The 13018-nt window shown below is 37.6% G+C and overlaps 1 protein-coding gene across 8 annotated transcripts in view; it reads right to left on the bottom strand.

The window, feature by feature from the left end:
• Window positions 1-13018, bottom strand: part of tmod (tropomodulin) — a 231712-nt gene that overhangs the window by 160957 nt on the left and 57737 nt on the right. For 2 of the 8 annotated variants that reach the window (XM_074184890.1, XM_074184892.1), the window contains one exon: window positions 2806-2852. The exons of the other annotated variants lie outside the window; for them this stretch is intronic. Coding sequence is in view for 1 of the 2 variants with exons in the window: in XM_074184892.1 (XP_074040993.1) it covers window positions 2815-2852 (38 nt within the window). In the remaining variant the exon portion in view is untranslated. The remainder of the gene's footprint in view (window positions 1-2805; window positions 2853-13018) is intronic. 8 annotated transcript variants of the gene reach the window in all.

Below are 13018 nucleotides of genomic sequence, written 5' to 3'. Positions count from 1 at the left end.
TTACTCCAAAAAGGAATGACAAATCAATGACACTACTCATATAAAAATATTTTTGGATTTGTTTTTATCGATCGTCCCACCATGAACTCGTGGAAGATAATTGAGAAATGGAGAAGGAAGATAATGACCAAGAATTTTTTTAAATCAAATCGAAGATAAGGAAATACTGAAATTCCATGAAAGAGGAGGACATAATACATCATCTTCAAGCTGCTTAAAAGCAAACAAGTTAATCCATGTCATCGAAATTTCGTTATTCAACGCTGATGTAAACAATACGTCGGCAATCGTATTGGGAAATTCACATTACGTTCAGAGAGTCGAATAATCCAATTAATATCGGGGCGATATTAAAAATAAACGAACGTATCAACATTTAACAGATATTGATAGTAAAAATGTTTATTCGCCTAACAAATAAATGTCAATCAGTTTCAAAGGATTCCGATGTCAGTCGCATTTTTCGACAAACGTATTGTGAAATTGTTTCAATAATTTCGTGATTTATAAAATCATATTGAGAGCCACACCACAGATATATTTTCCTCATAAAAAATTCCAGTGGTTTTCAAACCTAGTGCTTTCCAAAAGTGATGGTAGTGACATATAATATTTGTATTGCTTTCATATACTCCTAAATTTGTGGAGAGCACTAGTAAGTTTCTATGAGGAAGATAAGCGATTTTCTATAAACAGATCTAGCATTAGGCTGAAAATAAAGTAATGTATTAAAGAAATTGAAAAAAAAAAGGCTACATTCACTGTGCGAAAGCTGTGCTTACCAAGATACCTGAAAAGTAGATGAAACAGAAACATCAAAAACAGAATGTTTTCATAAGTATGATGTTCAAAAAAGTGTCTGTTTAGTTCCCACGCCCCTCATCCCACATTATGTCGTGTTCTGGATGTTAATAACTACCAGGCTTTCCAGAGAGCATATTCGCGATCCCATTATCCATGTCACGTGACAGAATTTGGTTGAAGGCGGATTAGAACCCGTAACCTTTCGATTAACTGCTGGTCACATTACAACTTCGCCAATTAACCTTTTATCATTGTCAAAAATCCTAATGAGAATATCCTTTTGAAAAATACGTTCTTGCTGAAGCTCAAATATTTGAAGAGCGCAAATTTAATACTCAGAAGGATCGCCAGATCTCTTAAGGACTTTAAAAAAATATTTTTTTAAAAAACAATCTATATTGAGCTTGATATCTCGAGCAAATATTACACAATTAGAATATTATTTTTATTATCAATGAGCGATATCTAACACAAATACACATCTGGATTCGTGGTTTCGTCTCACTAATAATAATAATTGTCTCTGGATATAGACAGAATAGTTGAGGTTTCAAAAAAACAAGTGAGGGATTTATTTTTATTTATTCATACGTTGCCATGTAGCAGGGGTCTTGCATATACTAAAAGGCAAACGTGCAAATTGAAACTGACAACAGCTGTATTCTACACACTGACACAAATAATCTAAGTAGACTTCCATACATGGGGTAATTTGAAAAATGTAATAAATTGTTTTGAGAATAGCTTAGCTGTAATCAAAAATAGAATATTTCCATGTGTGCATTTCGCTATATTACATTCTAACGATACTATCGACAACAATCAGGAAGAAATTACTAGTGGGGGACAAGTTTTGCTCCTGGTCACATCTGTATCTATCACATTGAAAGGCAATTTTTATAAAAAAACATTGTGTAATGGGCCAACTCACCAAACTTATACTTACTGAGTTCTGGATCTGAATTACGATTAGTGGGCAACATTATTAACAAAATTTAAATTAGTTCATTTATATTTTGCTAATACTGTTGTTCATCAGTACTGGAGTAACAATTATTGTAGGTCTCCTTACACTTACAGTGAAATACGAGTATAGCAAACGTGCTCGAATGCATACCTTAACAGCGGATCGAAAAGCAAGAAACAATTTACCCAATGTGCACACTAACCATTCATTACAACTGTCTAATTACACCCCTGAGACCTTACAGCGCCGACACCAAGCATAATTAATCGAATAGAATAGTCAATTAAGTCAAAAATAGATTCGGAAACTGAGTCGCACTGAATCGCCATTCAGCGAAATATATATTCAATTTGCGATAGTATTCTGGGAAAAGTTCAAGAATTCTTTGTTCTTGTTCAACGAAAAACTTGGCTCAATAGTTCAGTGTTCGAAAAATGTATGTAGGAAGTTTTATGTAGAGATAAAATCATGAGAAACTATAATCTCTTTGGAAATCTTTAGAAAGTTTATAAGTTTCATCATCAGAGTTAAAGACCTGATGTTTTAATGCCATCTCTAGTCTACTTCGTATAGGAAAACTTTTAATTTTCCTTGGTTATATTTGATGACGAGAATGGCAGTTTAGAGTAGTTTTTCATTGGTATTGATCTGTGGCTAATCGATATTCCTCAATATATTTTCTATTTTGCCTTTGGCAAATATGAGTGATAGTTCAACATTCTATCCCAAATGTTTTCAGGTCAGTTTCAGTACAAATAATATTTAAAAATTGCTAATTCGTATTCATATTTATCGGAAATGTTTATAGTAGAAATATTATCTATTTGTGAAAAACTGTACTCTAAGTGAAATGCAATACATATTTGGTACTTTCCAGAACTATTTGCTCAAAGTTTTTCACATTTCATTTTATATATATTTTGAAAATTGCCCGTATGTGCCAGTTTCAAATCAATTTTTCCCTCAATTGACGGTACTACGATGTGCAAAAGCGATCGAAGTGAACGATTCAAAATTGCTCTAATGGTACATACGTAAAACCCCTAAGAAGTGCTCGCACCCACCCTTGTCAGGCGTCGCTCTGTAAACAGATGGTTAAGTTAAAACAAAAATGTTAGTATCATAGTTGCGTGAACCGGAACAAAAATCAATAATGCACTTAGACGAACTTCATTCGCGGAATGAAATAAAACAGCGGGGAATGAATTAAAGATGAAGACGCCACCGCAAATGCTTGGTTTAAAATTGCAACAACTGGTGGACGACCTGATTTCTGATTCAGTTGAGTAGGGATGTAATAGAAACGGCTGACAACAATAGAAAAATGAATGCAACTTTCAGAATCGAGATGTGTCTGCAAAACAATAAAAATATCAAGGTTACACCTTCAATGATAAGGGGTAAATAATTAGAATTTTTTAGTTGCATAGGTATTCCCTACACCAGTGAATTCCGTATTAGACATCAACATTCTACTTCAAAATACACTAGAGATATCATTTTGCATAATAATCATCCAAAACCAATTAGATGTAAGTCCAAAATTCACCACAATTATTGATTACGTTAACGTCAAAACGTTGTTTTGTCGTCAAATTAATGCGCCCCCACGGCATTATTACGTTTAGGCGCTTTGTAGATCCTTTTTGAGGTTTTTTTTACCGCTTTTGGACTTTACAGACGATTTTGAGCTTTGTTGAGGTGTTTTGATGCTTTGTTGGTGCTTTGTATATATTTTTTACGGTTCCTAGATCCGACTTCAATCTCCGGAACCCCAGATTTTCGTAAAACCTTTTTTGAGGTGATTTTCCCTTGGTTGCATGGCGGGACTACATAATCTTGTCTATAGGCTAGACATGTTTCTTTAGGCAAAGAAAAATATGACATCAGAAAGACAGATACTCAAAGATTATTAAAGTTTTTCCATATAAACCGATGGATTTGAGAAAGCATACAATGAATAATGCTGTATTTGTCAAGACAATGGAGAAATCTGGTGATTAGCGTACACTACTCCAACAAGTGTCGGGCAAAAGTGTGCGACAAAAAGTATGATGGGCAAACTAAGTAAATTATAGAAACTCGATTCAAGGAGCACGTTTCATATATTCAGTTTCGTAGACCAGACACGTCTAGTGTCGTTCAACATACTTTTGAGAACGGTCACTGAATAAATGAGGAATGCTTGGAATTATAGAAACTGGTACATGACAACAGGTCTTTGGACGTTTTTGAAAGTTTCAATAGAGATAAAAATACCTTCAGTTGGGAGGACCCGGCGTATCTGTGTACTTCAGAATCTTCCCGCTGAACTTGATGGTAATGGTTCTTCCAGATGTACATGAAATGCTATATCTCAGTTCTAAGAAATCAATTTCAGTCATCACCTGATGATGCTACCTTGGTGAACGCAACGCACATAGAAAGACAGTGCTTCACGTCTGGTGTGCCCCCCCCCCAATAAATGTTTCAGTGAATGTAATGCAGTTTTTCAAAATTACCAGCAAGAACAAAAAAATGCAACAACCCAAATCCATCCTCGCATCTGCCGTTTTCGCCGATTTCATCAATCTTCCCCGCTTTTCCTTTGCTCCTGAACACTCGTAATTAGAGTCAACTCGAGAAAAGGAGTAACGCTGGTCTAACAATCGTCAGATTGCTCTGCGGTTTTAGAACGACTCGTGATTTTCGCGCTGAAAATTGAGCGCGGGACTCAAAAAAGTCGCGGCTAGACTTCGCAGAGGCAATAAAAGCTTTTATTTCCTTGTCTAGAGAGTTGCAATTCACCCGATTCGTTAGAGGAAGAAATTACGTGGAGCAATTTTTGTTTCTGAATTGTCTAGCGCTTATGATAATGTACATCGCTGCTTGCGCCAGAGCCACGGATTTATTTTAATGGCCGCCTGGGATTTCAGCAGTAGACGCAGTACAATCATCGTTTGCTAATAAAGGAACTGGTAATGATCGTCAAGACGTGAACTCTGTTTTAATTGAAGAATCTTCGGTAATATGAAAACGAATAATTGAAAATTGAAAATAAGGACGGCCAAGGATTCGAAATTTGTCAGATACCACTTGAGGATCAGTCGAAAACTTCAGCGGCCAGTAAAGTAGTCGTATAATAAACTGTAGCAGTATGATTGAACAGTTTTGGTATCAATTTCATGTTATGAAGTATGTGAATCCCATTCTTCAGTAGTTTGTTAGATTATAGGGCTCGATTCGGTAATTGACCTTCACAGAAGGTCAATTACCGTGCCAAAGTGCATCAGAAGTGCTTGTTTCGAATACATTTTGAAAACTTCAAAAATGTATATGGCGAATAAATCTAGAAACCAGAACAACTTCACGATTGTTTCCCATTTAATTCAATATCAAAACCCTTCGTCCTGTTTGTTAAGCGTTCTTTTTCATTCAATTCTCTGCAGCAGCCTTTCCGGAATCCTCTGGGAATCTGCTCCATCAAGAATTCATCACTTCGGCCAACTTTTTGAATAACTCCGATTGGATTCTCGAACATTCGCCGACCAGAGTATTGAAATAAATAGCTTGCTGAATCAAGCTAACAACTATTCTCGAAAGGCTTGATTTTGTGAAGGACTCGCCGGTTTTAAGTGCTCGACAAGTTTCTGCATATAACGATAACTTTATTAAAAAAACCTCGGCTGGTAAAAGCAGCATTGCGGTTTATCAACGAAGGAGCAAACAAAACATTCATAATTGCGGGTGCTTGTTAACAGGCAAAAAAAATTGCAGACTTGAAATTGTTTTGCAATCAGCAATAGTCTGGGGAAAACTTCTGTGGTGGATTCTTTGAATTTTTCAATTATTATATTTGATTAACGCGAGTCCTGAGTTACTGTGTTTACAACATGTTGTAGCGCCTTTAATTATAGCACAGAACCTCTTGAAAATACACAAAATTCCTTACTGAAATCTATTTAGAAAAAAATTTAGATGAAGAGATTAATATTTGGGAAAGAAAGTTTTTGACCTTCTTTGTCAACCAAAACGATCCTTTATTGGATTGGATCATCAGGTGTGACGAAAAGTGGATCCTTGCGACAACAAGAGACGTTCAAGACAGTGCTTGGACACCAATGAGCCACCCAAGCACTTCCCAAAGGCAAAAACCCTCCAAAAGAGGACCATTGTTACTGTAAGGTGGTCAGCGACTGGTGTATAACTTTCTGCAACTAGGCCAAACCTTCCCAGCAAAGTCCCGTTTGTGAGGATATCTACGAAATGCAACAAAACCAGACCTCTCGCCAACCGACTACCATTTTTAAAGCATTTCGGTAACTTTCTCACTGGTAGAACTATCACCAATCAGGACCAGCAAAACGGCCTTCGTCGACTTGATTGACGTTGTCAAAGGTGCACAAATGACCCTCATTTTGGTTTAATTGGATAAAAGGGAAAAGGTTTGAAACCCATAAAAACGGGAGAAACTTTTGAAACATCCTAACACCTTCCACGACTCCTAAACAATATTGTCTACAGCAAATTCATCAAGAATCTGCCAGTATCGCCCAAAATAACCGTTTGCGCTGACCGAGCTGTTTTCCTTGAACTGCCCGAGTTGGCAACATTTTCATATTATTGAGATGCCCGACAACGTCCTTATCTGGATTATTTATACGACCGCCGGAGGAATTTGAGCAAAAGGAGTCACAATTATTGTAGCCCCAGAAGGGTGATACGCGATAATCCTGAGTTAGAGCTTCTCTCTCTCTCTCCCGATTTCTTTCGACCCTTCTCCATAATAATTTCTGCTGTATGGGTTGTTCCACTTGAGATTCCTTGTGACCAAAGAGACGATAAGGGATGAGAGAAGTTACCGACGGTACGGTGGGTTTTATGAAAGAAATGAACTGTTTTCGGTTATACAGTGCGGCCAATGAATAATAACATTCTTTCTATTCCGTTTATATTTCAAAAATTCTTGATGGAATTGAATCAGATATCACTCACAGGATTCCTACACAATATAAGTAATGAAATAAACAAATTTCTTTTACTTGGAACACCGTCATCCTCACTGGTAGACATATTGATGTTTCGCCGACCACAAACTTTTCAGCACAACCGTTTCTCCGGTTTTGCACCATCAACGATGTGTTTGGCTTCGTTCCTATTGATTGGATTAAGTGTCCTGATATGCGTGTAATTTAGAACAGGCAGCCAAATTTTATTCATGTTAATTCCCCAATTTCGATTGAATTTTTGAATTTGCTTCGCCTCCCTTCATATTCTTGGATAGTAATTCGGAGATTTGTCAAGTAAATGCTTTTCATCGAAAAAAAAACGACGCATGAGTGCTTTCTTTGAGTGCTACTGCTACTGCTGAGTCAGAATTTATGCTCGAGGCGTCGATTTTTCTTGTGTTGAGACAGCCAGGTACTCACACTTCTTTTTGTGGTTCTAATGTACACTTTTCCGCAGCTACAAGGGATTCTTTATACCCCCGGTGTTGGTAAAGATTCTCTGAGGTTCTTAGCTGACCTCATAATCCCTTTGATTGTTTGGTTTCACGATGAATTTCTCCAGAATTTACCCAATTTGATCGTTTACTTGGATTCACACGTATCACAAGAAGCAAAGCTGCATGAAGAAAATTGCGTAACTGTAAAACAGAGAACAGCTGGATCGAGAACCAGTTCCAACATCTAACATCAGCAATAAAGAACGTACAGCTCTGAACGGCCTACGTAGAGACAACACCATCAAGATCCTACCTGCAGATAAAGGAAACGCTACTGTGGTAATGGATACCGTTCTCTACGAACAGAAGATCAAAGAGGTTTTTCAGAAGGGACGATACACAAAGATCGTACGGGACCCTACTGCATCAATCGAAAGGAAGTTGTACCAGATTTTGAAAAAACACCAAGTCTATTTTTCGGACAAGATCATGGCTAACACCGCACCACAGTAAGCCCCCTCACTTGTATGGACCACCCAAAATCCACAAGAAGGACGTTCCGCTTAGACCGATCATCAGCTCCAGAGATTCGGCTACTCAAAACTTATCTAGATTTTTACTTCCCTTAATACAACCATTACAAGGAAAAACATCGTCTTTTGTGAAGAATTCAAGACATTTTGTCGAACTACTAGGGTCAATTGAGGTCACACAGGAAGATCAACTAATTAGTTTCGACGTGGAAAGCCTTTACACCAACGTTCCGGTCGAAAAAGCACTCCAAATCATACAGAGAAAGCTTTCCGAAGACGGGAACCTGAAAGAGAGAACGAATCTGCCTATAGAAGTAACCATGGAATTACTAGGATGCTGTGTACGAAACTGTTACTTCCAACTGAAGGACGAATTCTTTGCACAAGATGAGGGACTGCCAACGGGATCACCACTTTCACCAGTCATAGCCAACAAATATATGGAGTGGTTTGAAATTCTGGTCATTGAAGAAGCCCACAAGAAACCTCGAGTCTGGTTGAGATATGTTGACGACACCTTCATAGTATGGAACCATGGGAATACTGAACTAGACGCCTTCCTGAAACACATCAACAGCGTGAGACCTTCCATCGATTTCACAATGGAGAAGGAAATCCACAACGAATTGCCATTCTTAGACGTTTCGGTGAAGAGGACCGACACTAAGTGGGAAACATCTGTATACCGAAAACCCACTCATACGGGACAGTATCTGAACCACGAATCCAACCACCATCAATCGACTAAAAGAGGAATCATCAAGACTCTATTAGACCGTGCTTTTGGGCTCTGTAATACGAAGGAGGGTCTCGAGAAGGAACTAGACATCATCAAAAATGATCTTCAACGGAATGGCTACTCCAAAGCGATGGTAGAAAAGACTTTGGCTAGAAGACAGCAGGAGCCTCGCAAGGAAGAGAAGCCGTCACAACCAGTGCTTGCACTTCCCTACATCAGAGGATTATCGGAGAGGATAAGAAGAATTGGTTCCAAGTACAACATCAGAACCTGCTTCAGATCCGGTAACACTATCCGTAGCAGCCTCACGAAAACCAGGCCACCAAACGTGGACTGCGATTCCAAGAATTGCATTTACCGGATACCCTGTGAGTGCGGAAAATCCTATATTGGTGAAACTAAGAGGCCATTGAATGTTCGCATTGCCGAGCACAAGAAACACACACAGCGAGGGGAAACCAGCAAATCAGGAATAGCAGACCATGTTTGAACCCATCAACACAACATCGAGTGGTCCCAAGCTGAGATCTTGTACAGAGAGGAACATTGGTTTAGGAGAAAATTCAAGGAAGCCGCATACATGTTGTCCAACAACGTATTCAGCCAAGCCAGCGTAGAAATACGCAACATATGGAAACCCATCATCAAGCGAAAAATGGCCAACTCCCGCCAAAACGGTCATCTCCCACGGAACCAGTGAAGCGGAAAATGGAAAGCGGGGATAAGTGAAAGTACTCGAACGACCTATAAATAGTCATCTCTCGGAGGAATCAGTCCAGTCATCACCCGAAGACGATTGTAGATACTAACAATCGAAACGTCGTGAACTAACGTGACTTGAAATCTCTCCACTTTTTATTTTTTTCTTTCTTCATTTCTTTATTTTTATTTATTCAATTGTTCTATTTTTACTTGTATTTTTTTCAGGTTTATTTTGGTTAATATAATTGTTATTTTCAGCTATTCATTTTCAATTCTTTTTTTTTTAGGTGTTTCAGGGATTTCAAATCATTTTATGTAGTAGTCAATGGAAGTCCGAATTAGAGAAATTTATGTAAAACAGTTTTTAGATTTCAATGCCTCTCCCAAAAGACTCATACAGCCCTTCTGACGTCACACATATATTTGGCGCGTCTATTTGAATTTCTATCCTTTCTATCGCTTTCCAAAGTCGTATTAGAAAACTATTTCACAAGCAAAACAATCAAGTAGGTATGAAGTATTGTTTTTTCTGCATAAAAAACAACTGCATCTGACCTATTGTAGTCGTCGCATTCAAAGTGTAATAACGCTGCGCTTTCCATCCGTCACAGCTGCCCACGTTCATACGAATATCAGCAAACAAATTAATTTCGCATATAGGTCGATATTTCGGATTCTCAACGGGAAACCATCCGAGGTTATAAATTTCGATGGAAAAATATTAAAACAAAAGAGTATTCCCTCAACAATGTGTTGGGATTTCGTGCATGCCGGGGCGATGATAATAATTTTGAAGTGTCATACATCTGCAGGCGAATAAAATAATGGCCTGCTGTACTGGAGCTCGCTAATTTTCCAATTTGGATTCCCGTATGAAATTTGTTTGTTCCGTGGTTTTGATGCGAGTGCGAAACCAGCCGCCTGGAACGGTTTTTCGACGCTTTGTCGGAAATCGAAGATACCAAGATGGAAAGGTTTTATTGCACAACACCTGGATATGATTACTAATGGTAGTAGATCACTAACAACAGTAGATCAACTATGAGAGTTCTGTGACAGGAAGTGGCTTATCAGTGTTCGTGGTGGCGTTATCGCTGTTTGAGAGATGACGATTCGAATGCGCTTCAGATGATATGAGAAAAATAATAATTGTTTCAAAACACACCAATCAATCCCAAAAAACTCTGGGCTGGCGGCAGCAGCATTGGTCTATATCTCTTTGAGAAGGACGCATACCGTATATCTTTGAATTGCCACAGCTACATTATACTCAATATTACTGGAGTTTTTTTCCAACACCAAATCGTTATTTTTAACATCTCGACACGTGTTTCGATCACCAAGTGATCATCTTCAAAGAGGAAGATTAAAACTAGAAACTAATGCGAAGCTAACCCTAATTATGCTTTAAAGGTAACCCATACAGGTAAACCATCCAGGCGTACCAACCATACAGGCATACCAACCTAAATTAATTTTACAATTTTGCCTCATCTATTATTTTACAATATATGTTTATATAAAACAACTTTCAGCTATATAAAAATTAATTTCACAATATTGCCTATCCAAATTTATTTTTGCAACGTGTTCTTATCTAGTAATCAGTAAACCCAACAAAATTATTTTATTTTATTTCAACAAGATATATAGTATGCTCTTTGGTATAGGTCCGTCATCGTTATTCATAATATTATTGAGTTTACTTATTTCTACACTCTCATAGGCATCTAGTTGCCTGTTGTTGTTAATTTGTCTAACTAATCTTAATGAAGTGAAGTCTATGGAATGGTTTTGTTGCAAAATATGATGGGCGACTGCTGATTTTTCAGGTCTTCCATATTTCAAGTGTGCTATGTGTTCCTTATATCTTATTTTAATAGATCTTTTTGTCTGTCCATAATATTTTGCATCGCAGACTTCTCCGAATTCTCGACTTTGTCTTTTGGACTTCCCAAAAGATTTTGTAGTGTATGACTTTTTTAAAAAACCACCTTCATACCTAGTTCCTTGAAAATCTTTCCAAAGTTCCTCGTATATTGGTGGTATGGAACTGAGATGTATTTATCTTGGTTTTTGTCCTTTCTGAAAGTCGCGATTTCGTTCATTCTTAACCTAAACTTCTTCTTCCTTATTATTTCCTTCGGTAGTATCAACAAGGACCCATAAAAGATGAAGAGGAGAAAATACCGCCATCAAGTAAGCCAGAAGCAATACGAATTAATGACGATGTTAATAAACACCGCTCTTTGTTATTCAAATTAAACACGAACAAGCTAAATGAACAACAGAAACTGAAAATAATCCGATATGAAAACGAACTTGATTAAATCCTATTTCACGACTCTATCCGAAACGTTACAAAAGTATTATTAATGAAACTACGGAAAACAACTAGCCAGGAACAAGAAACAAGGTTGAAATTTCCACACACCGAAACATAACTGATATTATTAAAAGTTTTGACTATAATTTCCATGTTTAGTTCGTATTACGAATTCTGCAACAGAGTGGAGTCTTGGCACAATTGCAATTGCTGCTTCTCAAAAGCAGAAAACCAGAAAACTATACACACCTCTGCAAATTTCGATGCTTTATAAAGCTTAGATCAGACCTTTTTTGGAGTATTGTTCTCATGTATGAAGTATACCATGTAGCTCTTGAATTCCATCCAGAAAAGAACCTCTTGAAACCCGAGAAAGCGAAGAATTAGAAGTGAGGTTACAAGTCTATTGAAAACAATAAAGATAAAACTCTAGTGTCGGATAGATAAGGAATGTATAAGTTGACTTGCATTGGCCAAACGGGGAGAACCTTTTTCCAAAGAATAAAAGTGCACAGAAGTAGTTGAGTGAATATGAAAAGCAATTCCACAGTTGCAAATCAAGTTTGATAGAGGGGCATGAAAGTTCAACCGCGATTATGAAGTATCACATTTCAAAGAGAAACGTTTGAAACTCATTTTTTTGGTACGCTCTAGAAATTCTGAAAACTTACTGAATAACCAAAGAGAATTGAATCAACTTCCACTATTCAAAGCGTCCAACTAAACCCCACTTCGCTACAAGTCGCCCCAGCACCAAGAGATCTTAGTTCTCTCTAGAAAGTTCCGACCATGCCTGTACAAGCGAGAAATTAGGCGACCGTGTCCGGCAGAAAGTTTGCTTGGCAGTTCCTCAAAGCGAATCACATGATGCATACACGCCTGCACTGATAAAGTTAATGAAGGTCGGGCTCAGGTGAACTCCGGTCTGCTCCTCAAATATTTAACAAGACGCGAAGGAGATTTCCAATTTCGGTGTCGGGACTTGATTATGTCCTTTCAAATATACTCTGGAACTTGGTAAGCAAAAGGGATATTACGTGGGAGTGTATGTGAGAGGTTAATTGTATCAGAATTACGTGTACAGTCTGGTCAAAGTCTTAAGAGGAGATTCCCTGAAATCAAAGACAAAAGATTCGAAATTGTTTTAGGCATGATGCCTTAGACACTTAAAAATTCAACTATTTTAACAATTGCCAGAATCTAGTTCAGACTATATCGTTAAACATCTCATAAAACCTTTCCTCCAAGTTGTTTTAAATCCTAGAGCTGAAAGAACCTTAAGGATTTGGTCTTTGATTCCGAGGAACTTCCTTTTGACACTTTAACTCGTTTGAAAAATCTTTCAACTCTATCAAACCCTGTAACATTTTTGAATTAGGTGGTCACTGCTACAGTTGTTGATGTTTGTGTCAAAATTATTCTAAAATAGATCACTTGGCGATCCAAACACGTGTCGAGGTGTTAAAAGAAAGTTTTGGTGTTGGCAAAAACTCTAAACACCAAAACCAAAACAAAAACACCA

This window comes from Leptinotarsa decemlineata, unplaced genomic scaffold, assembly GCF_025532065.1.
Source record: "Leptinotarsa decemlineata unplaced genomic scaffold, Ldec_3_MD MMD2_tig00026361_RagTag_RagTag, whole genome shotgun sequence".
NCBI lineage: Eukaryota > Metazoa > Arthropoda > Insecta > Coleoptera > Chrysomelidae > Leptinotarsa > Leptinotarsa decemlineata.
This window is presented reverse-complemented; position numbering and strand designations above follow the sequence as displayed.